The following is a 23,388-nucleotide window of genomic DNA, read 5'->3' as shown; positions in this document are numbered from 1 at the left end:
TCTGTGTCCGTAGAAAATTCAGTCCAATTTACCCCATAATGCTGAAAATAATTACCCGATAGTTAGAAAATTGAAGGAACTTCTCAAAATCATTTGAACATGAATGACCACTTACAACAAGCTTCGTTCAAGTTCTGTTAAAACTCTATACGCTACAAGCTGTTTAGCAGGCGGTATTAGGAGTTACATCTATAAAAAAGCTAACCATTGGCTAAGCTGAATGATTATAGGATAGTCTGATCCATAAAGTTCCATATTTGTGGCTAATGATCGAATCTCAAAGATGCTTAGTGATATCCAATTGCAGGCTGCGCCACATTGACACAGAAGTTTCAGAACAATGAGCAGCATGATCAAGTGAACGCAATCTGCAGACAAAATGGTATGTTTCGTTGACGCAAAGAAGGATTTGGTTTGTCTTTGTTCACAATGATGCAAAAATTGAGCGATAAAAGTTATAAATCAAACAGAAAAATAGCATAAATCAGGTATTATGTAAGTCAAAAACATATGGTTCAATTTTCAATGTGCAACATATATAGTACCAACCAAATCCAGAGCACTTGATTTTTATGAGATGCAATTTTAGCTAATGCTTGACAGATTGCGGGGGCCTGTCTTGTTCTGTTGAATTATTCATCTTAGAGACAAAGAATATGCCATAATTTCCCTCTTGACAATAGCATTACTAAAGTAGCATTATTTACTGATAATTTACAAGAAGCAAGGCATCAGTTGAAGGTAAACTTACTTGAAGCCTTCCTCTTCTTTTATCTTTATTTGTTCTGGCAGAGTATAAAGTTGAACCCCCTGACAGTGTATATTACAGTCAGTACCAGTACAAGAAATAACAAATGGGCGACAAATCAAGATAAGATTGAGGCCATTAGTTCTCATGTCACAATTGATAGATCACAAAAAGAGAGAAAATGACAAGAAAACGACTACACCACCAGAGAGAAAAGTTACAAAGATACATTAAAATACAAACTTGGCTGCAAGAAGAAGGAAAAAAAAAAGGAGGATCAAACCATGACATGCCTGGAAAAGACCAACAAACTATAATAAACACATTAATGTGACAAATTTGCATGAAAACATAGAAAGAAAATAGCCATGATGGCCAGACACACCTCCAAGAAAGTGATTTTGAGTTGATTGGATGGCCGAATTACAACACTCAAGACCTCAGATCTGAATCAACCAAAATTGAATATTTTAGGATCAAATTTTGAGAGCATCATGTTCAGCTACTCTATGTAAGAAACTCTGACTCCAACAGAAATGACCTCTTTTTTGACATTTCAAGAAACAAAACAAGGAAAATATCTAAAACCAACAAAGGATACTGCAAAAAGTACAAATTTTTGCCCAATGTACTTGTGCCTCTTATCTATTTCAAAATTAACAATCATTAACCAAACAGGTCAAAAAATAGAGTTGTGTCTCAATATTCTGTATTCGAAAATTGAGTTCAATATAATATCCAAAAATATGTCCTCACAATTAAAATACATCAAAAGAAAAATTAATACCCATCAGTGGCCGCAAAACGTGCAGCAAAGGTCTTTGGCTTTGCCTTATCCCCGTGTAGAGACATCCCAGCATCGTAATCCTAAGAACATTGAGCATTTCCCTTGGTCAATGAAAAAATTTTAAGTTGATAGAGAAATATTACATAGATTATTTGATTTTGTGGTAACAGTTCCAGGAATCAACGAAGAGCTTTGAAGCATATACTTTCAGTTTCGGGTACTATAAAACTATATGTACAAATAATAATTTGTTATCATATGATTAGATGTTTTATTTTTAATTTTCAACTAAAAATTGTGTACATAACACTATTTTTTTAGACAACATGAACTAATATCACATCCATACAATGCTACACAAATTTATAAGTGCAATACACCTCCACAGTTGTAAAAAAATGAAAAAAAAAAAAACCTTCAATGTATAAAATACAATCTGTTGTCAATAGAATGTACCTCAGGCTCCATGATATCTTCAAATTCTATTAGCGAATCCATCACCAGAGAACTGGAACCAGGACATTTATTCGCAATGCCAGAAAAAAGAAAAATCGATTTTTGAAGGAGGCGAAGGCTCAGCTAAATAATGTGGAAGAGGGTGTTGTGTGGCCAATGAAATGAAACAAAGTGAAGAAGTTCTGAGAATCAAATGTCTCTTTGTAAGGTTTGTGTTTTGAGATATGTTGTTGGTGGTGGAACAATAATTCAGTTTGGGCTTTGCAGAGTGGGTGAAAAGAGGGGAAGAGAGAGAAGAATGTCCATGAGAGAGTGAAGATAGCATTCATGGGTGGTGACAATGGACGCAGATGATATGGAACACAGTTTAGATTTTCATATAATAAGCACAAGAAGGGTAGTTTTGAGATATTGTTTATTTAAGTTTTTATTGTTTAGGGGTAGAACTATAGATGGTAAATACGCGTATTATTTAAGTATTATTTGTGTTTCTATATTATTAGTGTATTAAATATATTTAAAAGAATTTTTATCGTATTGTATATCATTTTCGTATTAAATACGAATTATACATCATATTTTATGTTTATCGTATTTTTATCATATTTTTTAATTTTTAGCTAAACTTAAAGTATAAAGTTGTCCCTTCTATTTTTTATTTTTTATGAAAATGTCACTATCATTTAAAATATACCAAACAACATTTCATTCTCAGTTCAAAGTCCTAATTTTGCATTTTCCTTCACTATGACTTTACAAAGATTCACTCTGATCTAAAGTATAAAATTCAAACTGATTAATTTGTTTATTTTTTCCAATTTATCAATATATTACTTATTGTATAAAGAATTTTGATTATGTATTATGTTATATTATGTTCAACAATTAATTAAATATTTTATATTTGAATTATTATATTAATTTTTAATAAAAGATTCGTAAAAGATACTAAAATTATTTTGATATTATTATATTTTTATAAACATATTATTAAGAATGTGTCATATTAAACCCGTATATATATATATTCTATACTTTTTTCGTATGTAAATTTTAAAAACATTTTTTTGTAAACATAATTTTTATTATTTATGTATTATATCTATATAATTCATATACCATTTTTTTATGTCTTCATATTTACTGACCAGGGTAGAACCCAATTGAGGGGAAGATATTTGGTGACTTGTAAGTTCCAAGATGCCCTCGGCTCTTTCCATGGTTGAGACAGAGAGACATTATCCTCATTCAAAATTCAGCCAATCAATCATAAAAACAAGCCAATTCCAACCACCCAAATGAACAACAGTTTAAGTCAGTGTAAGATGCAAGACTGTTTTTTTATTTTTCTCAAATTCTTTCCTCTCTCATATCACCATTTCACCTCCTTAACTCTGCCATGGAAACTATTCTTTCCCCCCATCGACTCTCCCCAATTCTCAACCCAAAACCTTCCTCTCCAAAGACCCTCTTGTCACCCTCTTTACAGCAGAGATCAAGTTCACTTTCTTACACTAACACCGTTACTTGCAGTCTCAAAAAACAGTCTTTTCAACAGCTAAAGGCATCATCTCCAATACCCGGAAGCTGGTTTACTCATGCACAACACGGGTTAGCAGCTTTAGCTCTGTCTTTAGCACTCAACTTTTGCCCACTTGTGTACTCAGGCAATGCACTAGCATCCGAATTTGATGTCATCAATGAAGGTCCACCAAAAGATTCATATGTAGTTCATGATGCTGGTGTGCTTAGTAGGGTCACAAGGTCTGACTTGAAACAGCTTAGTCTAGAAAGAACTTCAGGATTAGCTTCATCACTGTTAGGAAGCTCACCGTAAGTTCTGGTTCTGTGTCGGTGTTTTTTGCTTGTTAGGATGCATTTGTTAGTGAAGTATTATGTGAGTTTTGATGCTTTTGAGACGCCCTTTTGTTGTTTTGAAGAAATGGGGTTGTTTGTTATCTGAATTTAAGTATTTGCGGGTATACTGTGGATTGCTGAAGTACATAAATGCAATTATAAATGTCACTTAGTTTGATAAGGAAATGATTAGTTTGATCACAAGGAACAACAACTATTAAAAAGAGGTTTCCGTTGTCTTGTTGTATAAATGATTGAAATGATTTGCAAATTTATGTACAGAAGTATGAATTTCAAGAATTTTACTGCTTGTTGGTTGTGATTTTGGATATTGATCATTGATGATAATTGGTTTCAGAGCAAAGCTGATGCTTTTGAGTATGCTGACCAAGTGTTAGAGAAATGGTATCCTTCTGTTGAAGAGGGAAATAACAAGGGCATTGTTGTGCTTATTACCAGTCAAAAGGAGGGGGCAGTCACTGGTGGCCCTGCATTTGTCCGAGCTGTTGGAGAAAATGTTCTTGATGCTACTGTATCTGAGAACCTTCCTGGTAATTAGACATTTCCTTTTCATACTTATGACAAAACTGCTATCTTCTAATTATACTTGGTGGGGAACAGCTATAGTAATTAAATTATCCCAGAAAACTTGAAAATCATTTGGAAAAGAACAACTATATTCATCACTGTTAGGCGAATAAAAATGGAAGACTTGGCAGAGATTATGCTGTTTTGCCCATAGGGGCTGAAAAAATATGAGGGGTATAAAATTAGATCATAACTGGGTAGAGATTGTATTGTTATGTGTTTTTGTTCATTCTTGTTCAAGATAATGTCTGACTCGAGAGAAACTTTGTTCTGGAATGTGCTGAATTTTACTACTTTATTACTTTTTGGCTTTTGCTATGTGAATCATAATAGCTGATGGCTCTGACCACTAAAAAGATTCTGAAATTGAATTTGTTTTTAAACAATAACTTTCTGGACATTCTGTATATATTCATGCTTCCAGCTATTAGTTTTTGAGATGAGAAATGTAACTAAATTGCCCCTGGATGCTTTGAGTTTTTCCTTCTATCATGTCCATTTGCAATGGCAATTTTCCTTTCTGAGGTTCTTTTAAGGTATTGTACTCTTTGATCGTTTTAGTATTGGCGACGGAAGAAAAGTACAATGAAGCAGTGTATAGCTCAGCCAAGAGGCTAGCAGCTGCAATCGATGGACTTCCAGATCCTGGGTGGCCGAAGTTTAAGGATAATAAACGAGAATCCAATTTCAGGAGCAGGAAGAGACAGAAGAGAACCGGGGACAATTCACTCTTGTGATTAGAGGTTTGTTGGTGATTGCTTTTGTCGTTCCAATGGCACAAAACTATGCTTATGTCTCCAAGAAGTGACTGATATATCAGCTTTTTTAAGGCCTGTCAAGTTACTTGCTTGAGAAGGAACTTGTAAACAGTGGTTACACAAATTATTTCAATATATTTTACAGACAAGAAATTTGCAGTAGGAGGATAATTACAAATTTTTGTGTTTGAACTCAAAATGTGTAATACTTTATGAATTTTTATTTCAAAAATTGGGAGAGAAATTCTTGGAGATTACATCAATAAATACATATTGGTTGTAATGATAAAGAAATATGCGACGACCAAATATTATTGGCATTTTAATTGAATCAAATTGTGTTCTCCTAAGTTTTCACCCTCTTCCATTATAAAGTGGAATAGGTCGTGGTTTATGAATAATTGTTTTTAGATATAAATAAGTCCTTCCATTTTAGTCACAAACCTTTTTAATCATTGAATCTTCCAAACACTTGTGGACAGCATTGAAGGTAACAGTCTCCTCGTCTTGCCATTCTTCCAAATCCATGTTGGTTGGCTTCATACCTCTTGTGCCTTGTGCATCTCATTATATGTCAATAGGTTTGAAACCCTCAATTTTCACAAACTGAAATTCCTTTTACAGTTGAACTGGTCGAAATTTGCATGAATGCTCAATCCACTCATCTTGGTTTAGCTTTGATACTATGTGTTTTGAAATTAATTAACTTGCTCACAACTTTGAATTGGTTTGCACACTCATCGAAGTTAAAATCAATGATAATTAGCAATCAATTAAAGTTACCTAATATTTAGTATCCCAAAATTACAATTGTAATCCAACTAAATTTTCTCAAATTCTGAAACTTAGTGAACAATTTTTTAAATATGAACCACTTTTAACAATGTTGAAGATTTGGAGAATGCAAGGGTTAGTAGGCATTGTAGAGCAGGAGGGCATTTAGCTTTGAGTTGGCCTGATAGTTACCAATTATATACAAGAGGATACTTGGATTTGATTGAATTGGATTAATATTATGAGGTAATGGATAAGATTGGATCCTCCTCTATAATCTCATATTGGTGACTTATTTTTTTTGTTAATTAATTTTTTCAGGGTTTCACGAACATAGTAAAGACTCCAATTCGAGTCTTCAATTTAAAAGTTTTAATATTTTATTAGTTTTCTAACCCCTGGTGTTATCTTAGATTAGTGACTAGTTAATACTTAATATTGATAAATAACTTGGCAAGTTTAGATTGAAATCCATAGGATAAATAAGATAGTTTCTGAAACTACCACAACATGTCTTCAGAACTTGAGTTTAAGAAGGAAAGGCATTTTATCTGAGAAAGGTGGATCAGAATATTTCCCAGTGAGAATCTGCGATGAAACATATTGATTTGCAGCTTCTGTGTAATGAATTCCATCCCAACTCACATACTCAGTGCTGTCTGGACATGCTTTGGCCGTCACTGAGCTCCCATTTATAACTTTTGTCTGTCCACAAGAAATCCTACTGTCATAGTTCAATGGTGGACCTCCAAGTCCGCAGCATGCCATTATAGGTTGCTCGAAACCTGCAATGAGAAATAGCGAAAAGGGATCAACTAGTTCTAAAAATTCCTGAAATGGGAAGAGTGAAACAAATTTAGCTGTACTAACCATATCGCGAAAAATTTGCAATGAGGTTTAATTTTATTGTGTATATATCAACATATGTGATGTCCGAGTCTGGGAAATCGCCTTGCAGTTTCTTACAGAGAGCGTGAAGGTGGGTATTGAAAAATTTCGCAGCTTGGTTATGTTCACTTACACATCCTCGCTCATCAAGCTTTGATGGAACAGTCCCAAATTTAGCAACATTTTGAGTTAAGCAACCAAGTGGTCCTGTGTTGTGAATCCAAAAATTTCTAGCCCCTTCATCGTATAGCCTCTGGAAAACAATTGTTAACTGAATTAAAACTCAAATGGAGTAGTTGATTGAAAATGAAATACGATATGCCAGTGTCCCCAATCTGACCTTTATGCCAGTCTCAAATTCTGCTAAAATTCTTGGAATGGAGGCAAGAATTTGATCTAATGTTTTGGAATAAAATGCAGTTGCAAGATCATTCTGGCCTATGTCGAGCATGTAAAGCCCCTTGGTGAAATAGTCTTCCAGTGGAATGAACTTGTTATATTTTTTACCTGTAATCAAAATTTGGGTGGTTCCTTTATAGAGTTAAATAAGTTATGCCAAACTTAGAGGATCCATGTATATAATAACAAACCTTTAGCTGGCAACTCGAGAGCGCGATGCTTCAAACGAATCAAATGATTCACCTGATACCACAATGAAAATGGACTAACCGATGTTGGATTCGCTGGAAGTATAGTTGATCCTGCAACTGCAAAATTGCATCCTTTTTGGAAACTTGGAGTGCCAATTGAATCCAGATATGCATTCAGAAAAGGCAAATCCATTGCATCCACTGCAAATAAAATTATGCAAACAAGTAAAATATCTAATTGGAAGGAAACAGAGTTGAGATGTAAATGCATAAAGGGCTGTTAAAAACGGTTGGAAAGTACTAAGAAAATCAACAATGAGACGGCCATCACTGTATCTCCCAGATGGTTTGCGGAAATAACTCTGTCCAAAAGGGGGATCAATGTGTTCAATGGCAGCAGCAATGAGAGCACCAGTGTCAGAATTGGAATCTCCAAAGTTGAAAACAGCATGAAAGTTGAAGTCAAGAGAATAAGTTACAGGGAGCAACAAGGGGATGAAGGACAAGATTTGCAGAATCCAGGATTTGGTAGCCATGGAGATGAAGGAGCTTCAGCAAGAGAGCTTGTAGTTACAACTTATGAAGGTAGTCTGGTTGGGGTCTAGTCTGTCTGAGTTTGCTTCAAATTATAGAAAACTTAAAAAGAAAAGCCAAAACAAAGTATTTCTTATATTGAAAAAGCAATGGGGATTGGAATGAATAAGAAGGTCAGAATTTGGGTGATAGAGTATGAATGTAACTGGCCAACAACCGAATCCCAAAAGGGTATAAAAAACTTTGTAATGAGAAGAGAAGGCTGGGTGGCTTGTTTGTGCAAAATGGGAGTGAAAGTTTTGCTTTAACTTACAGAAAGGGGTCTGTGAGAGCCAAAAACAGACACATCACTATCTTTTTTTTGCCTATCATCAAATTGTCTACTTGCTCTATATTCAAGGCAAGGATGTACAAAATAACAACTGAAATGACTGTAGTAATTTAATAATGTTCTAAAACTTCTTTATTTTTAAGTCAAAGAGAAATTTTGCACCTGGGGTACTAGAAAATAAATTTCTCTTTTCAAGTATCATAATAAATAACAATATTTTGTTCCAATTTTATTGTCTAGGTTGTAAATTAGATGACGAAAGCATGGAGTAAACAGTGATTATTTCGAATAGGCTACTGGATTATTTCTCACTCAAGTTTTAATATATTTTCAAAAACACATATGTGATGTTTCAAAAACTCAACCATCCATTTATAGGTTAACTTTTATTAGAATTTTTTTGTTAGAAATAAGGGTAAAATTATCATTTTATAATTAAATCTTAAAAATTTGTTGTAACACCCCAGGTCCAATAACCCGGCCCACTGTTAAGATATTGTCCACTTTGGACACACAGTCCATCATGGGTTTGCTTCTGGGCTTTGCAACCCAAAACGCGTCTTAACAGTTAAGGAGCTCATATGCTATTTAACCAATCCAATTCTCCCACTACTAACCAATGTGGGATCCATAGACAGAGCACACACAGACCCAGCATCTCTCCCGTGCTTTGTCGATGTGGGATTCGCCTAAGGGTATCACATACACCCCCTCTTACGAGACTCAGAGTCCTCGCTGAGGTTTGCCCCACCATCGTTCAAGAGGACACGCGGAGTTGCTCTGATACCATTTGTAACACCCCAGGTCCAATAACCCAGCCCACTGTTAAGATATTGTCCACTTTGGACACACAGTCCATCATGGGTTTGCTTCTGGGCTTTGCAACCCAAAACGCGTCTTAACAGTTAAGAAGCTCACATGCTATTTAACCAATCCAATTCTCCCACTACTAACCAATGTGGGATCCATAGACAGAGCACACACAGACCCAGCATCTCTCCCGTGCTTTGTCGATGTGGGATTCGCCTAAGGGTATCACATTTGTATCATTTTTTCCTCTTAATTTATAAAACTACCAATTTCTCCTTTAAGGTTTTTTTTCTTCCATCTTTGACAACCGAATGTCATTTTTACCATTCGCCGACCTTCCTACCATCTTCTTCTCCTGTCGTTGATGTTCCCACCTGATCAATTTCATCGAATGAAGATAAATCGTCAAAATTGGTTCAATGGAAACACCAACAACGGAAGAAGAAGATGCTAGAAAGGTTGGCTAATGGCGAGAAAAGCATCGGGTCACTAGAGATGGAAGAAAAAACTCTAGGGGAAAAATGCAGCGTTTCAAGGTTAATCATGTAGGGAAATTGTTAGTTTTCTAAATTAAGGAGGAAAATGATATAAATTTTTAGGAAAGATTTAGTAGTAAAATGATTATTTACCCTAGTTTATAATAGAAGTTGGCTTATAGATAGATATTTAGGTTTTTAAAATATCGTAGATGTATTTTTATGAATAGACTAAAACTTGAGTGGAAAATAGTCCTTTGACCTTTCAAATACCTAATTTATTATTCCATGACCGGATATTGTTGATAAATTCTTGAAGATATTATAGAAAGCAATTGGAAGAGAGAGATTGTTTAAGCTAAGCTGCAAAGGTGTTAACCTTCATTAACAACATAATTATCTGAATTTAATTTTAAATATCTAATTAAATACTTAGATGTTATATCATTATATGATTAAACATCTAATTGCATACCCAATTAAATATTTAATCATATAATGATGTATTATTTGAGTATCTAACTGAGTTATCAAATTTTTGTTGGCAAGTAAGAAAATATATTAATAAAAAAAAAGGGAAAAAAAGCCTTCAAAAAAGAGCTCTAAACAACCTATACTCACCGTTTTCCGAACGGTAAGGGAGCAAACAAGAAACTCACACAACAACTACAAAAGAATCTACTTCTCTTGAGGGACTATCAAAGTTCAAAGCAAATAAATTAAGTGGTTTATGTCTTCATCATGTCTATCACATAGCACACAAGTAGCTCTTGACACAATCTCATACCTCATCAACTTGTCCACTATTCAAAGAAAGAACAATGTTATATACGCTTAATTTTAATAACTGAGTTATCAAAATTAAGTGTAATATCAAAAGTAACACCATTCTTTCTTTGAATAGTGGGCAAAATACATGGGCCTTTCTTTTACCAACGTCTATACTCAAATGAAAACAACATAATGCCACCACAATTCCTTGACCCTGCTCTAGCCCATGAATAAAATGCCCAATTTAAAATCAGCTCTCAAGTGGTAATTATAGAAGAAAGGAGAATGAACTCTCTTATTAGCAGTTGTATGCTATCCAAATTCCAACGGTTTTCAAACATGAATTTTCTTGTCTAAATTTTCAACAGTTTCTTGTCTAAATCGTAGAAGTTTTGAAAAGTTTTTAGCAGTTTATCAACTGTCCTAACTGCTCTAATTTGATCCTCTATAAGGTGTTGATTTTTTCTGAAAGAAATCAACTACTTTTGACCCTACAATTCTAAAAAACAGCATAATTCTGTAGGCTGCTTTTGTTAAGTTTATAACATAAGCAAGTGCTTTATTGTATCCTAAAGAAATTCGCAAATCTAATAATAGTTGATAAAAGAAGGAAGCCTACTTGCTACAGAAGAAAGCCTACCCATTGTAGCCTTAAGCCTGTCCGCACTAACAATCTAAAGGAAGTTTTCTGGCTTACTGTTTGCAACAAAATGGTAGCATTTCATACCATGAGGGAGATGGCTACTGACTTTGTGAAGTTGGAGAGATTTGATGGAGGGAATTTCATTCTCTGGCAAAGAAGGATTCATTTTCTGTTGGTGTTTTCACAAGTTATTTATGTGTTGACACTCCAAAACCTGAGAAAAAGGAGAATGAAACCATTGTTGAACCGAGGCAGAAATTCAAACTTGATGATGAAATCTGCAGAGGGAACATGTTGAATGCAATGCCAGAAGCATTGTTTGACTTTTATCAAATGTGCATATTGCAAGAGAACTGTGGCAGGCACTAATAATAATATTGCAACAAGTAAGAAATTCCTTATTTCATGTTTTAATTCTTCTAAAATGGTTGATAATTGGCCTGTTATGGAAATGGAATAACTACACGAAATTGAAACATGGTGAAAGAAAAACAATCTTCCAAGTCTGCAAATATAAGAGAGCTTACCATGGTTCTGGTGCTAGACAAAAGGGCAAGAAATCAAAGAAAGAAGAAACTTGATTCTTTTGTGGATTGCCTGATCATTTCAAGAAAGACTGTTGTTTTTGGAAAAAGAAAAAGGAAGAGACCACAACTAATGCCTAAAATGAAAACCTAGTAGCCATATTTTTTATTTAAACCCCCTGCTTGTTTGCCAGGCATAAACATTATTGTTGATTGTTTTGTCTTTGTTAAATATAAATAAGAATCCCACCAAAGTTCAAATCATAAGGTTGCATATTAGGCTCACAACGGAATTTAGAATACTACAATCACCATTCTAGAAAGTGAATTTGACTCGCAACATGGAAACCATAAAAGATAATAACTAAGTTACATTTTTCCACTTAGGCTTGACCTAAAAACACTTTTTCATTCTTTTGCAAAAGGAAATAGAAATACAAGGGTGAGGGGAATATAGTCCTTTGGCCTGGTAGTTATTCCCATTATCAAAACTATATTTATGTGTCATTAAAAATTGTCACAATGATAAATATTCTAATCATTATAGTTATATTTACTTGTCATTAAAATAATAATAGGGCTTTTGCCATTATGGTAAGATGAATATTAATCATGAAAATTTGATTCTCAATTAATTTAGTGAAAAAAAGATATATGCAAAATATAATCATTAACATTGAATTTGTGAAACTTGGTAAAATAGATAACAACAACATCTCGAACGATACTGATTTAATTATCCATTTATAATTTCAATTACATGTCAAAACATTTAAGAATATTTCATAGGTCAAAAGACTATTTCTCACCCAATATTTGTTGAAATGAAAATTTCTACCTTTTAAGTTTCAAAAAGTCAGATTCCCTCCCATTATTCGCTTTTGTTTGTGAATTTCATTAAGTGAAAGAGTATGAAAGTATAGTGAAAGGACAAATTCCCACCCATTAACTTTCAAAAACCTAAATACCCACTCATCTATTAAAATTCTTTGTTATGGTTAAAGGTAAAATTATCATTTAATAAAAAATATTTAAAAAATTAAAAATTTATCACATTTTCCCCTAGGTTTAAAAATATGACAATTCCCCCTGAGTTTAGCTTTAAAATATTACTTTTTCCCTATCTAGGGCTTCATCTTTTTCTCATTCAACCACCCCTCAAACTTTTGAAAACTTTATTTGACCCCCTATCCTTCAACTTTAGATTTTCCAACTAGGGTTTTAAAATTCCGATGACTTCTCCCACCATATCTAGCATCATCCTTTGCTTGAGACTAACTTGTTGTCAACCTTGCCTTCTCTTTGATGCTCGAGTGATCCTCCGGTGAAGATGCGATGCTATTTCTCTTCTCTCAAGTTTGCCATGCATCTCCTCTCCATGGGAATTTCATCCAGTTGGTTGCCAACTTCAAGCATGACGCCTACAGAGGGAGAAGTTATTGTCGATGAGGAGACTAAAGAGAACTCAAACGTTATGGTTGAATAATGACGTATTTCCTCTCGATGATTTTGTGTTCGTCGATCTGTTAATAGTGTCATCGGGAAGAGAGAGCACCTAGAAGGAAGAATAGAAGCGATGACAACTTTGTTTGAAGCAGTGGTTGTCACCAAAGATGGAGGAAGAATGGTCATTGAAAAGTTATCTGCAGAATGAAACTCAAAAAGGGGTGAAACTGAAAGTTTCAAAAAATTAGGGTGTGACTGTAAAAGAGAATAATATGGGGGAAACCCTAATTCGGGGGTGAAAAAAATTTAGTTAAACTGAAAAAAATTGTTTAGGGGGGGAGGAACATTAGTTTTTAAACCTTGGGGGGAATGTGACAATTTTTTAGTTTTTTTAATATTTTTAGCTAATGATAATTTTACCCTTGATCTAATAGTGAATTTTAATAGATATATAGGCATTTGAGTTTTTGAAAATTAACGGATGAGAATTTATCCTTTCACTAAACCTTAGGTGGGAAATAGTCCTTGGGCCTAACTACCACATTTTCAATTTTTAATGACCAATAAATATAATTATAACAATAAAAATATTTATTATTGATATTATGTCTGATAATTAATAAATATAACTATAATATCGAAAATATTCTAAGTTGATAGTAAATGTATAGTGATCGATAAATATTGTTATAATAACAAGAAGATTCATTGATATTAATATGTTTAACAATCATCTCTACAAACTAAATACAAAAAAATCAATTAATTTATTCAATTGATATTAGAGTAACATATTAAAATATTTAACTAACCTAAATCATAAGTTTCGAATCCTCTAGATAATGTTTAACTTGGATCGATGTATGTGAATATCTTAACCAATCTTGTTCACAAATTAAGGTTTTCATGATTGGTGGAGTTAAGTGACTTTGAAATTGGTTTAGTACTCAACCCAATGTACTTAAAGTTGATCGTAAAGCAATTATTGACACTAGAACAACGAAGGCATCTCTTGTTATAAACTATAAAACCCTAAATTTGGGTGTATTCAACTTTCACTAATCCAAAATATCAAAATCGTTATGATGTATTCACAACTCTCTTTCAAGTAACTTTGTAACCCTATTTTGTTTTGCACATATTCTTTTTCTTACAACTCCATCAAATATTTGTGTCTTAACATGTTCATTTAATTAGTTTGTTTTTTGTTTATGGTTCTGTTGGTTGAGAGAAGTTTTTACTTTTATCTATATTCTTAAGTTTTCTCTTACAATATATCAAGTGTTTGCACATCACCGAAATACCATTAGCCACATTATATACCAACACCTTTAGACAATACATACATTTTGCGTGTTCAAGCTTATGAGTAGTCTCATTCATAATTTTTTTAAAGTGTTGCCACAATTGGACTTGGTAGATTGTTTAGAAGTAGTTAATATGTTTGAAGTACACTCTTCATCCATTGTCTCTTAACTTAATGAGATATATACACCCTTTTGAGTTGGAAGACTTACAATTGGAATGAAAATAGCAATGCTAGCGAACATCAGCTGCCTTGGCTCCTACAGTTACACCTTCGGTTGATTAATAAACACAAACAATTATAATTAATACATTGAGCTATATGATTAATACTTAAAAACTATTTCATTAACTAGGAATGCGAGTGTGTGAGTGTATATCAAAGTGACAACACATAAACCAAATTCTCCAATTACTTCATTGAGCTATTTTGTTTTTTCAGAGTGACAATTTAGATAAGAAAAACTGCTATATGTTGCATCACGAACAATGATGGAGATTCCTCTCTAAGGAGTAGAATAAGAGAGATAAGTCGCATGGCAGTTTCCAAAGGAAACCTTCACATTCTTCATATAATCCATGCATTTCCAAAGGAAAGCTTCACATTCTTCATGATTCAAATAGAATGTCAAAGAATGGATAGACTTCTAACTTTCAGGTGAAGGATAAAATCTTTTATGAGCGGGAGAAATCTAGAGCTCAACTGACATGATATTTTTGCACAGCAACTTATAAATATGATTCACATATTTAAGGCCTTCTCTGTATCACTTTCTATTTCGCATATTATTAACAGTCATTTACTGAAAAGTAGCATCAGCAGTGTCATTTCCCCATTTCCGGGTTCAAAAAAGATGACCAAAAAGGCTTATATAGTTTTAGAAATACCAAATTGTCCATAAACGCAACTGGAAAAAGGGGGTGGGTGAGAGGTCAATTCAAATTTCTAAAATCTGTATCTGATCATCCCATGCCAATTCTATATGAACTCTTAGATTTCTAAAGCAAAAGCTGTAATATGTAACACACAAGAAAACCAGTATTTAAAATTTACTAGACTGAAACCTTATTCTTGTAAACTAAAGAATGAGTGTAATAAAATTTAAAGCACATAGATCAATGTAAAAAATGAGAGTTTCATGAGAATTCCATGCAGATAAGTTCAGTAGCTATTAGCATAGTGGATATTATGCAGCTTCAAGATCTCTGCAAAGCACTAAAACTTAGGATAAATATGTTACGCATCTGTAACAGCCATTGACGATTGTCAAAAGGCTCTGATACTTTGAAAAACTCCAGAAAATACTAAGGAGAATCAAAAGGAAAACAAGAAATTGAAAAATGCCACCAATTCTTACTATTATGCAACTGAGATATTTTTTACAATTTATACAAATCAAGAATCCACAAGAACGTTTATTCTTGATCTTCAAGCATTAAGTCGTACAAGAAATGAAACAAAACTTATCTGTAGCCATTGATTTGTCTAACTATATCAACACAACCGGCATGCAGAAATGAAGAGGAAGAAATTCGATGAAACATTATATCCTCAGAATCTCAATAGTTTCAACTTAACAAAAAATTATCAATTGTATTTGAATGAAATGTTGCGTTTTCGGTTGAATTTTTCCTTCAACAAAAAACACACCATTTCACTAACAAGCTGTTTTAACAGGTGGAGTAGTCTTATATTGTACTAGTACATATGAAGCTAATCAAGTTGCAATAAGGTCTTTCCAAATTAAACCAATAGAACAACAAAAACTAAACCAAGTTCCAGCACAGTATCTGGATTCAACCTCCACTAAATTCTCATTAAGTGACTGGATCCATCAGAGTTCCAGCTATGACTCATAAGAAAGACACTCCAAATTTCTGCATTATCATCAAATCTATCAGAGTTAGAAACGTTTAGATAATATTTTATTATTAAAATTAAAATATTTTTTTCAAGATAAATTACTTAAAAGATTATTGGGTATAAATAAATACTATGTTTAATACAATTTGATAGATAAAAATAATTATTATGTTTTGTTAGAGGTAATAAAATAATACTAATATATTATTTTATTTAAATGCCTTTAAGAATAATTATTATAAAATATTTTTGATATTACTTATTATATTAATTGAAAATAAAGTTTTTTTTGTCCTAAAAAATTAATAAATAAGAATATAATTAGAGTAAAATCAAGATTACTTTAGTAATATTTTAATACTTAAGATATAGATGATAATTAGATTACCATTTATATTATCTGTCACATTACCATTGATAATTTTTTTACTAACAAACTAAATAAAGTAACATAAGTAATAAAAAATAGATTATCAAGATAATCTTTGTTTATTGAGAATCAAACGGCACCTAAAGGTTTAATCTCCTTTACTAAAATAATTTTTATTTACTTTTATTTTGTTTATATTTGTTTTTATAATGTATTCACATTTTTCATACACAATTTAGGTATATAGATAATATATCATCATATAATTAAATGAATTTCAATTAAATATAAAGTAAAACTCAATTATAGGATAACATATTATCTATGTATCCAAATTCTGTATAAGAGTGTGAAAATATAATATTCTTCCTTTTTTTCTTTTGAATTTCCTTCAATTATGATTTTTTATTTCAATGATCTTAAGAAGACCTTTTTATTTACAAATTACTAATTATCTTCTATTCATTCAAACTAGAGAGTTGATACACATAGAATTAAATTATATATATTCTAGATAATCAATTTATGTTAAAGCTTCACAGAAAAGCCTAAAATTCAATTTAATTCAATGCTGATTTTCATTCTCATTTTCAGATTTGTGAATTTATTTGCTCATCACTTGTTACTCAAGATTCGTTTTGAAGTCTTTTGTTGAGTGCGAAGCTATATCATTGGTTTAACAACCAGGTGAAATAGCATTGTTTGTCTACCAACATACTCATCTTGAAGCAATTCCTAACCATGATTTAGAAACTACAGATTATTTGGTAACAGGTATAATCTGTTGTTTCTTTTCCAAGTAGAAGAAGATATTCACTTCCCTTTTTATCATTGGATGCCTATTTTATCACATAAGAAATTCAATCTCAATCAAATATAGCAGGTATAAAATGAAAAATTTCACCAAATCTTCAACTCATAATTAGGAGATTTTTGGGAACACCAATTCCTAACCATTTGTATTTTCACAAAAGTTGAGTTTTGACTTAAGTCCTATTCTATTGAAAATTCTTTAAAGCGTACAACGTTTCTCATCTAATTTATAAATCCTTTTGTTTCTTTCTTTGGATCATCCCTTTCAAATTTTCAATCTTCATGAAAACAAATTATTTACCTTACATCTTCCTTTTGGAATAATCAAATTGATACATGAGTCGTTTCAGGAGTATGCAAGAGATTGAGATCAAATTTTTTTTTTTTTTTGCAAATTTTCTTAATACCATACAATTTCAAAAAGCAAAATGATTTTGGTGATACTATTACTACCTTATCTCTCATCATTGCAAGGCATTACCAGACAGATTAATTACATAAAACTAGCATATAATTTAAATTTTATTTTATAATACAAGTAGATTTTTAGAGAACTACAATATGGTTTTGAACTTTTGTTGCTATACTCTAAAGAGTACTTTCATGGAAAAGGAAGAAAGATAGTGTTAGAAATATGACTAAGCATGGCTGCATGAGTCAACAAACTTAAATATGTTTATAACTTTATGTTTCCATGTTCTTATTTTATGATTATTTGGCCCATTTTTGGTTTCTTGGTTTATTGTGGTAAAGAAAACAATTGTTGGTTGTTAATTTGATTAATTATTCGTGCCGTTATTGTAAATCCAGATCCTCCAATTTAATTTCATACAACACATTCTGGCACCTTTAGTATTTTGCCCATCTATATGACATTTTAGATCAAATTTCGAATTCACAAAGCATACTTATTTTGTTACTCTTTTTCCTTCTTTCATCAATACATTAGCAGTGTAAAAGTAACAAAACCATGCCAATTGCCAACCCAACATGTCAAATTGACAATGCCATGGACCCAACAAACACAATAATTCCAACACTCATTGGTACAACATCGTATAAGCTCTCTAATATCACATCATACACGGTTATGATCCTCACCCTCGCTTCTATCTTAATGTCGATTGCTCCCTCTCTATATACCTCAAGGGTTAACAAGATTGTCTTTCCCCAAATCTTTCTTCAAGAGTATCATAATTTAATGGCCTATTATGTTCACAAACATTAGCTGAGTTACATCCTTAACTATCCTAAATTTTACATATTTTATTTGGTGATTGAATAGAAAGTTGTTTGTCGCAATGGCATTTTTCTTGTGTTTTTAGTAGGACAGAGTATAGAGATATAATATTTGCTCCTGTCAGGGTCACAATTTGAGCTGTTGTTGGTTTGTCAAATCAGAGATTTTTATGTTTTCTCATTGTTGATTATTAGGTTGAGAATGTTTGGGCCATAAGGATAAAAAACACACCTGGGAAAATCAAAAAAATTATTCTGAGTCTTACCTAATTCTCAATTTTTCAAATGAGTAAAACAAGTTTATATACATAGTTTTCATTTAGCTAATTATACTGTTAGAGATCAGTAATCGGATCTCATTAATGGTTTTCAAATAAGCAAAAAAATTCCCTTCCATTGGAGGTTCCAGTTTGTGGGACCAAATTCAAAGATGGTAGATTAAATTAATTATGATGATCAAACATGAGTGTTATTTTATGCTTCCTTTTCAATTCCTGTTTGAGGGTATTGTCATTGTTTTTTATGGCGACTTTATTATCTCTTTTGCTTTATTCTGTTTGATAGAAGGAAGTCACTATCTGCAGTTAAATATCCCTTTACAAACTTTGCTCTAATTCTATATGCATATATTTATACTTATATAATATTCTTTTAAGCCTAACCTCCATCTCTCTTTTTGTAATTTTCTTTCTTTTGGGATGCGATGGAGCTCAACCCCATTAATGCCAGTGCAAATAATATTAAAGTTTTCACACTTGTGCTTTTACATTAAAAGTTAACAAATAATATGAGAGAGAGGGAAGAAAATGGAATCATTTATTCAACCAGATGTTCCCCACTAAAAACAACAAGGTAAAACAGACGGAAAGAGAGAGAGTTTTTAGGGTTGGAATCTTCTGAAATTATAAAAATTTAACCTAGCCATGTACCTATTCACATTGCATGTGAGAGAGAGTTTTTAGCTCTTCCTGCTGCTAGTATCAAGAAATTTGATTAATGATTTTGTTCACTAGTGAACTATAAGAGCTTTGCTAGACCCTTCCACATTGCATGTGAAAAGTATTATATGAAAATATGAAGACCTAACTTATTATACTTCCAATACTATTACTGTTCAAAACTTATTAGACAATATGTCTTGAATATTACCGAAAGAGTAGTTTGTGTGACAAAAAAAAAGTTCTAAGCATAAGAGGTTAAGGGTCTAAATCTTTTCTAATAATATTTCAAAATTAAAATACTGACTTAATTTATGTAACATCAGTAAGGTCTTGATCCTTCTACATTAGCTAAGGTCTAAATATGCAGAAATAATATTGTTTCCCAAGCTGAAATCAATAGTCAACACTGTCCATAAATTTAACAATCAAAAAATCACAAACTTTATTCTCTATAATTAATTAATTGTGGCCTCTTAAGCGACAATAGAACCCCACCAACGTTTATCAACTTTTAACACCTTGGGATTCGACTTTGAACATTGTACGACTTCATGGGGCCATAATCATATTCAATGTGCAAATGATTTTGATTTGAAGTCCTATTTTGAAATCACCCAGCTGCCCATTTCTAGATACAAAATTCCATTATGTCTTTGCTAATGTGCCAACTAGCTTAGCTCTAACTAACCTTTGCTTCTGTTTGATCTTCTTCACAAGATCATCTTCAAAAGGTACAATTTGAAAAAAAAAAAAAAAAGAATAGTAACAAGAATGTGAAGTTGCAGAGACAGAGCTTTTTACCCTAAAGCTGTTAATTGCAGCTCTTTTTTCTTTAGTAATTGTTCATCTTTAAGCTTTTGAGAAGCAAAATCTTGAATATTTTCAGAGTTTGCTTCTGACTTTGCATGTGATGAAATAGTTTTACATTTATATCTAAAACTAACAATTATAATTAATCATTCAAATAATCAAAAGCGGCTTTTGTTGCTTCTTGTTGGTCAATTATTTGCAGCCAAACTTGAAATCATGAAGAACAAAAGTTGCTACGAAAAGGAAAATTGAAAATTCCTAGTCATCTTCAAAAGAGCTAAATCCCACAGATTAATTATTTATGAATTTGCTATAAAATATTACCCAAAATAACAAGTTTAAGCTGGAATTAATGCAGGTAAATATAGAGAAACATTACTACATACCGTAAAAGACTCTTTACATTAATTACTGGCGTGACGGTGAAGATGAGTTGAATTGACCACCATTTATGAGTAACTAGAATTAACACAATATGCTTTTGCAATTAAAATGAAAAGAAATTTCCAAAGAGGGAAAAGATGAACAACCCATTAGCCCCAAAGGAACAAACAAACAAAATACACTAATTAAAAATGAAATGAGAGAAGACTGAGAGTTATTGCAGTGAACAGTTTCAGGTACAGACTAATGAAAAAACAAAGAAAGTACCCACAAATGGTATTATAATAATTAAAGTGGGTAACATTAAAGAGAAGAAGTAGTAGCAAATCACAATGGGTAATTAAAATTAAGTCTAAATCACATCTTTGAATTAAACATAGCATCTTCTTGAATCCTACCTAGCAACTGATACACAGCTGTGGCAATGTCATCCACTGAAGTCAGCTTGCAGTCATCTTCTACCTGCAAAGCCACAAATAAAATCAAGCACTCAGAATTTTGTGCATAATTTCTCTGGAATCTGAACCCAAAATTTTTTATCAATTACTTAATTGGCTTACCTTGACACTAAGAGAATAGAGAACAATTTGATCAACTGTTGTTACATTAAGGTGCAAGATTGTGAGGCGCATAGTATGCAGCCAAGAAACCACTTTCAGGAGCTGTTTCGGTTGCCTTTTAGATCTTATTTTGAGGTTTGCATGACTCTCAACCATGGTGACTTCGATGTCAGCTATGGCAGATTGATTCTCATCACTTGTTGAGTACTGTGGAAATGTGAAGAATTCAGCAAAAAGTGAAAAAGTTTCAGAATTTTCCCTCATTTCTTTCTGGCCACCAAGTAGCTGTAGCTTATGCTCTAGCTCCTTCACAAAATTTATAGCACCCCCAATAATCGACGCTTGATCACCCTAATAATTAAAGTAATTACATAATTAAAATTTGAGATTTAAGACTAATTAAAGAAATAATTGCATAATTATAAACATACCCTTTGGACATAAGATTCAGGCATTAAAGAGCGAAGAATAGAAAGATACTCATTCATTTGTTTTCTCCTATTGCGCTCCACAGCAATGTGAGTCATTCTTTGATTCTCAATCTCTTCTTTGTTCTTCCGGCTCTTTGACCGCCGGCGTTTAGGCCTAGTACAAGGCAAGCTTGTGGTTGCCGAAGAGTCCATTTGAGGAAGGTCTTGAAAGGTTGAAGATGAACCATTAGGATTAACGATATTATTAGTGGCATCTGAGGATGAATTCGGCTGGTACAACATGTCGTTGAAATGGCCGTGAAGAAAATTACTCTCTGTTTGGTTGTCAAGAAAGTGATTAAAAGAAACTTTATCTTCATTTTCTTTCTCCAGGCCGCCACAGTCATATTCCCAGTTAGATGTTCCTAACAAGCCATTGTAGATGCCCAAAAAATCTTGCTGATAAACAACTGCCTCAAGCGCCATTATTAATCTCCCTCAACTAAAGCTCTTTAATCAGGTACTCTTTGTAATTTTCAAGGCCAATCCACATGAAGAAATAGAGGTGGTGAAGAAAAGAGACTCCAAAGAGAGAGCAGTAGAAGTGGTTGATAATACTTGGTTTAAGTTGGCTTAGATTATTGTTTTGAATTGAGGTTTTAAAGGCCTTTTCCATGAACCAAAATCTACAGAGCCCATCGCACGTGAAATAGTATGGAATTCTATCGAAAGAGAGAAGCTTGGGCACATCATTTTCTTTTGTTTTTTAAGGAAATTTAATTTATGTCACTAATTTACTTCTTTCTTGGTAAGCTTAGTAAAAGAAAGGGATAAGTAATGCCAACTCCTCAAGTAGTGAGCCAATGCTTACTCTCTACCTTTCAGCCACACGTGTCATTTCATTTTGGCCAAATAACTGTTTTCCACTCAAGGTTTGATGAACTCCCACTGATAAGTTTAAAAAGTTAAATTTTTATTTGTAACCTATTTTTGTAAAAAAATCTATTTAGTTTTCTTTGAAATGACTGTTTTATTTTTTTATTGAAATTATAAATTATCATAAATATTTAATATAAATATTACTGAACAAAACACTTAACATAAATATCAAATTATTAATATATCTTAATCATTTAAAAAATTTATCACTTAAACTCTTAAAAAAATTCGAAGCTTCAAATAACTTTAAAATATTACGTTTTGTCATTTCTTTAAAGTTAATTATCATATTTAAAACTACCGGGTGGTATTTTGAAATTTTAAAATTTTAAAAACATTCTTAGACTTTCTAAATTTTATTAAAAACCCTTAAAAATTTCAAAATATTACAATCCACCCTAAACTCCTGAAAAAGGAAAATGGAAAAAATTAGAAAGAGATAAAAATAAAAAATAAAGGCGAAATGAGAAAATAGAAATAAAAGGAAAAAATAAAATAAATAAATATATAAATAATATTTTTACCATTTCACTTAACGTAATTCATTAATAAAAGTATGTAACAAGGTAAATCAAAATTTGCCATTTCAATCAACCTTAGGTGAAATATAGTCTTTTGGCCTCTCATTTTCAATTGATTGAACATGATAATTAATTACAAAAATTATCTTTAAATGGATAATGACTTAGAGGAAAAAAAATTGGGTAAAAATTTAAAGATTCATTGTTTAATTACCCAAGCTTGTTGGATAATATCTTTATGTCCCTATTTT

At 32.2% G+C, this 23,388-nt stretch overlaps 3 protein-coding genes and 1 pseudogene across 7 annotated transcripts; 1 reads left to right on the top strand and 3 right to left on the bottom strand.

Moving 5' to 3' along the window:
* Positions 1-62: 62 nt before the first annotated feature.
* LOC123221867 lies at positions 63-2,337 on the bottom strand. 4 transcript variants are annotated; one of them, XM_044644824.1, is made up of 5 exons: positions 1,951-2,337; positions 1,536-1,615; positions 1,134-1,194; positions 752-810; positions 63-368 (listed from the first exon to the last, which is right to left on the bottom strand). In XM_044644824.1, exons 2-5 carry the CDS (start codon positions 1,598-1,600, stop codon positions 278-280), a joined length of 276 nt encoding a protein of 91 aa, XP_044500759.1. In that variant the 5' UTR covers positions 1,601-1,615; positions 1,951-2,337; the 3' UTR covers positions 63-277. The 4 variants fall into 4 exon arrangements, 3 of the variants coding, with proteins under 3 accessions (XP_044500759.1, XP_044500758.1, XP_044500761.1); XM_044644823.1 differs by having other exon boundaries at positions 1,992-2,337; XM_044644826.1 differs by having other exon boundaries at positions 63-308; positions 1,992-2,337.
* An 857-nt stretch (positions 2,338-3,194) lies between these two features.
* LOC123220532 lies at positions 3,195-5,446 on the top strand (annotated as a pseudogene).
* Positions 5,447-6,386: 940 nt separating this feature from the next.
* Positions 6,387-8,179, bottom strand: LOC123221647 (GDSL esterase/lipase At1g54790-like). 2 transcript variants are annotated; one of them, XM_044644518.1, is made up of 5 exons: positions 7,778-8,179; positions 7,447-7,647; positions 7,197-7,363; positions 6,839-7,109; positions 6,387-6,753 (listed from the first exon to the last, which is right to left on the bottom strand). In XM_044644518.1, exons 1-5 carry the CDS (start codon positions 7,980-7,982, stop codon positions 6,485-6,487), a joined length of 1,113 nt encoding a protein of 370 aa, XP_044500453.1. In that variant the 5' UTR covers positions 7,983-8,179; the 3' UTR covers positions 6,387-6,484. The 2 variants fall into 2 exon arrangements, with proteins under 2 accessions (XP_044500453.1, XP_044500452.1); XM_044644517.1 differs by having other exon boundaries at positions 7,748-8,169.
* A 12,713-nt stretch (positions 8,180-20,892) lies between these two features.
* On the bottom strand, positions 20,893-22,393 carry LOC123220388 (transcription factor bHLH96-like). The gene is made up of 3 exons (XM_044642597.1): positions 21,699-22,393; positions 21,268-21,618; positions 20,893-21,169 (listed from the first exon to the last, which is right to left on the bottom strand). The coding sequence occupies exons 1-3, from the start codon at positions 22,161-22,163 to the stop codon at positions 21,065-21,067; spliced, it is 921 nt and encodes a 306-aa protein (XP_044498532.1). The 5' UTR covers positions 22,164-22,393; the 3' UTR covers positions 20,893-21,064.
* Positions 22,394-23,388: the final 995 nt, after the last annotated feature.

Source organism: Mangifera indica, chromosome 7, assembly GCF_011075055.1.
Source record: "Mangifera indica cultivar Alphonso chromosome 7, CATAS_Mindica_2.1, whole genome shotgun sequence".
NCBI classification, from domain to species: domain Eukaryota; kingdom Viridiplantae; phylum Streptophyta; class Magnoliopsida; order Sapindales; family Anacardiaceae; genus Mangifera; species Mangifera indica.
This window is presented reverse-complemented; position numbering and strand designations above follow the sequence as displayed.

What these genes read in the sequence shown, in the direction of transcription:
- LOC123221867 (XM_044644823.1), bottom strand. Translation starts at nt 2,033, where the DNA reads ATGGATTCGCTAATAGAATTTGAAGATATCATGGAGCCTGAG. An exon ending in AAGATATCATGGAGCCTGAG is followed by an intron (nt 1,616 to 1,991) that starts GTACATTCTATT and finishes CAATGTTCTTAG; the next exon opens with GATTACGATGCTGGGATGTC. An exon ending in CGTTTTGCGGCCACTGATGG is followed by an intron (nt 1,195 to 1,535) that starts GTATTAATTTTT and finishes TGGTTGATTCAG; the next exon opens with ATCTGAGGTCTTGAGTGTTG.
- LOC123221647 (XM_044644517.1), bottom strand. Translation starts at nt 7,982, where the DNA reads ATGGCTACCAAATCCTGGATTCTGCAAATCTTGTCCTTCATCCCCTTG. An exon ending in TCTCATTGTTGATTTTCTTA is followed by an intron (nt 7,648 to 7,747) that starts GTACTTTCCAAC and finishes TTTTATTTGCAG; the next exon opens with TGGATGCAATGGATTTGCCT. An exon ending in TCTCGAGTTGCCAGCTAAAG is followed by an intron (nt 7,364 to 7,446) that starts GTTTGTTATTAT and finishes TTTTGATTACAG; the next exon opens with GTAAAAAATATAACAAGTTC.
- LOC123220388 (XM_044642597.1), bottom strand. Translation starts at nt 22,163, where the DNA reads ATGGCGCTTGAGGCAGTTGTTTATCAGCAAGATTTTTTGGGCATCTAC. An exon ending in CTGAATCTTATGTCCAAAGG is followed by an intron (nt 21,619 to 21,698) that starts GTATGTTTATAA and finishes TTTAATTATTAG; the next exon opens with GGTGATCAAGCGTCGATTAT. An exon ending in TCTATTCTCTTAGTGTCAAG is followed by an intron (nt 21,170 to 21,267) that starts GTAAGCCAATTA and finishes GTGGCTTTGCAG; the next exon opens with GTAGAAGATGACTGCAAGCT.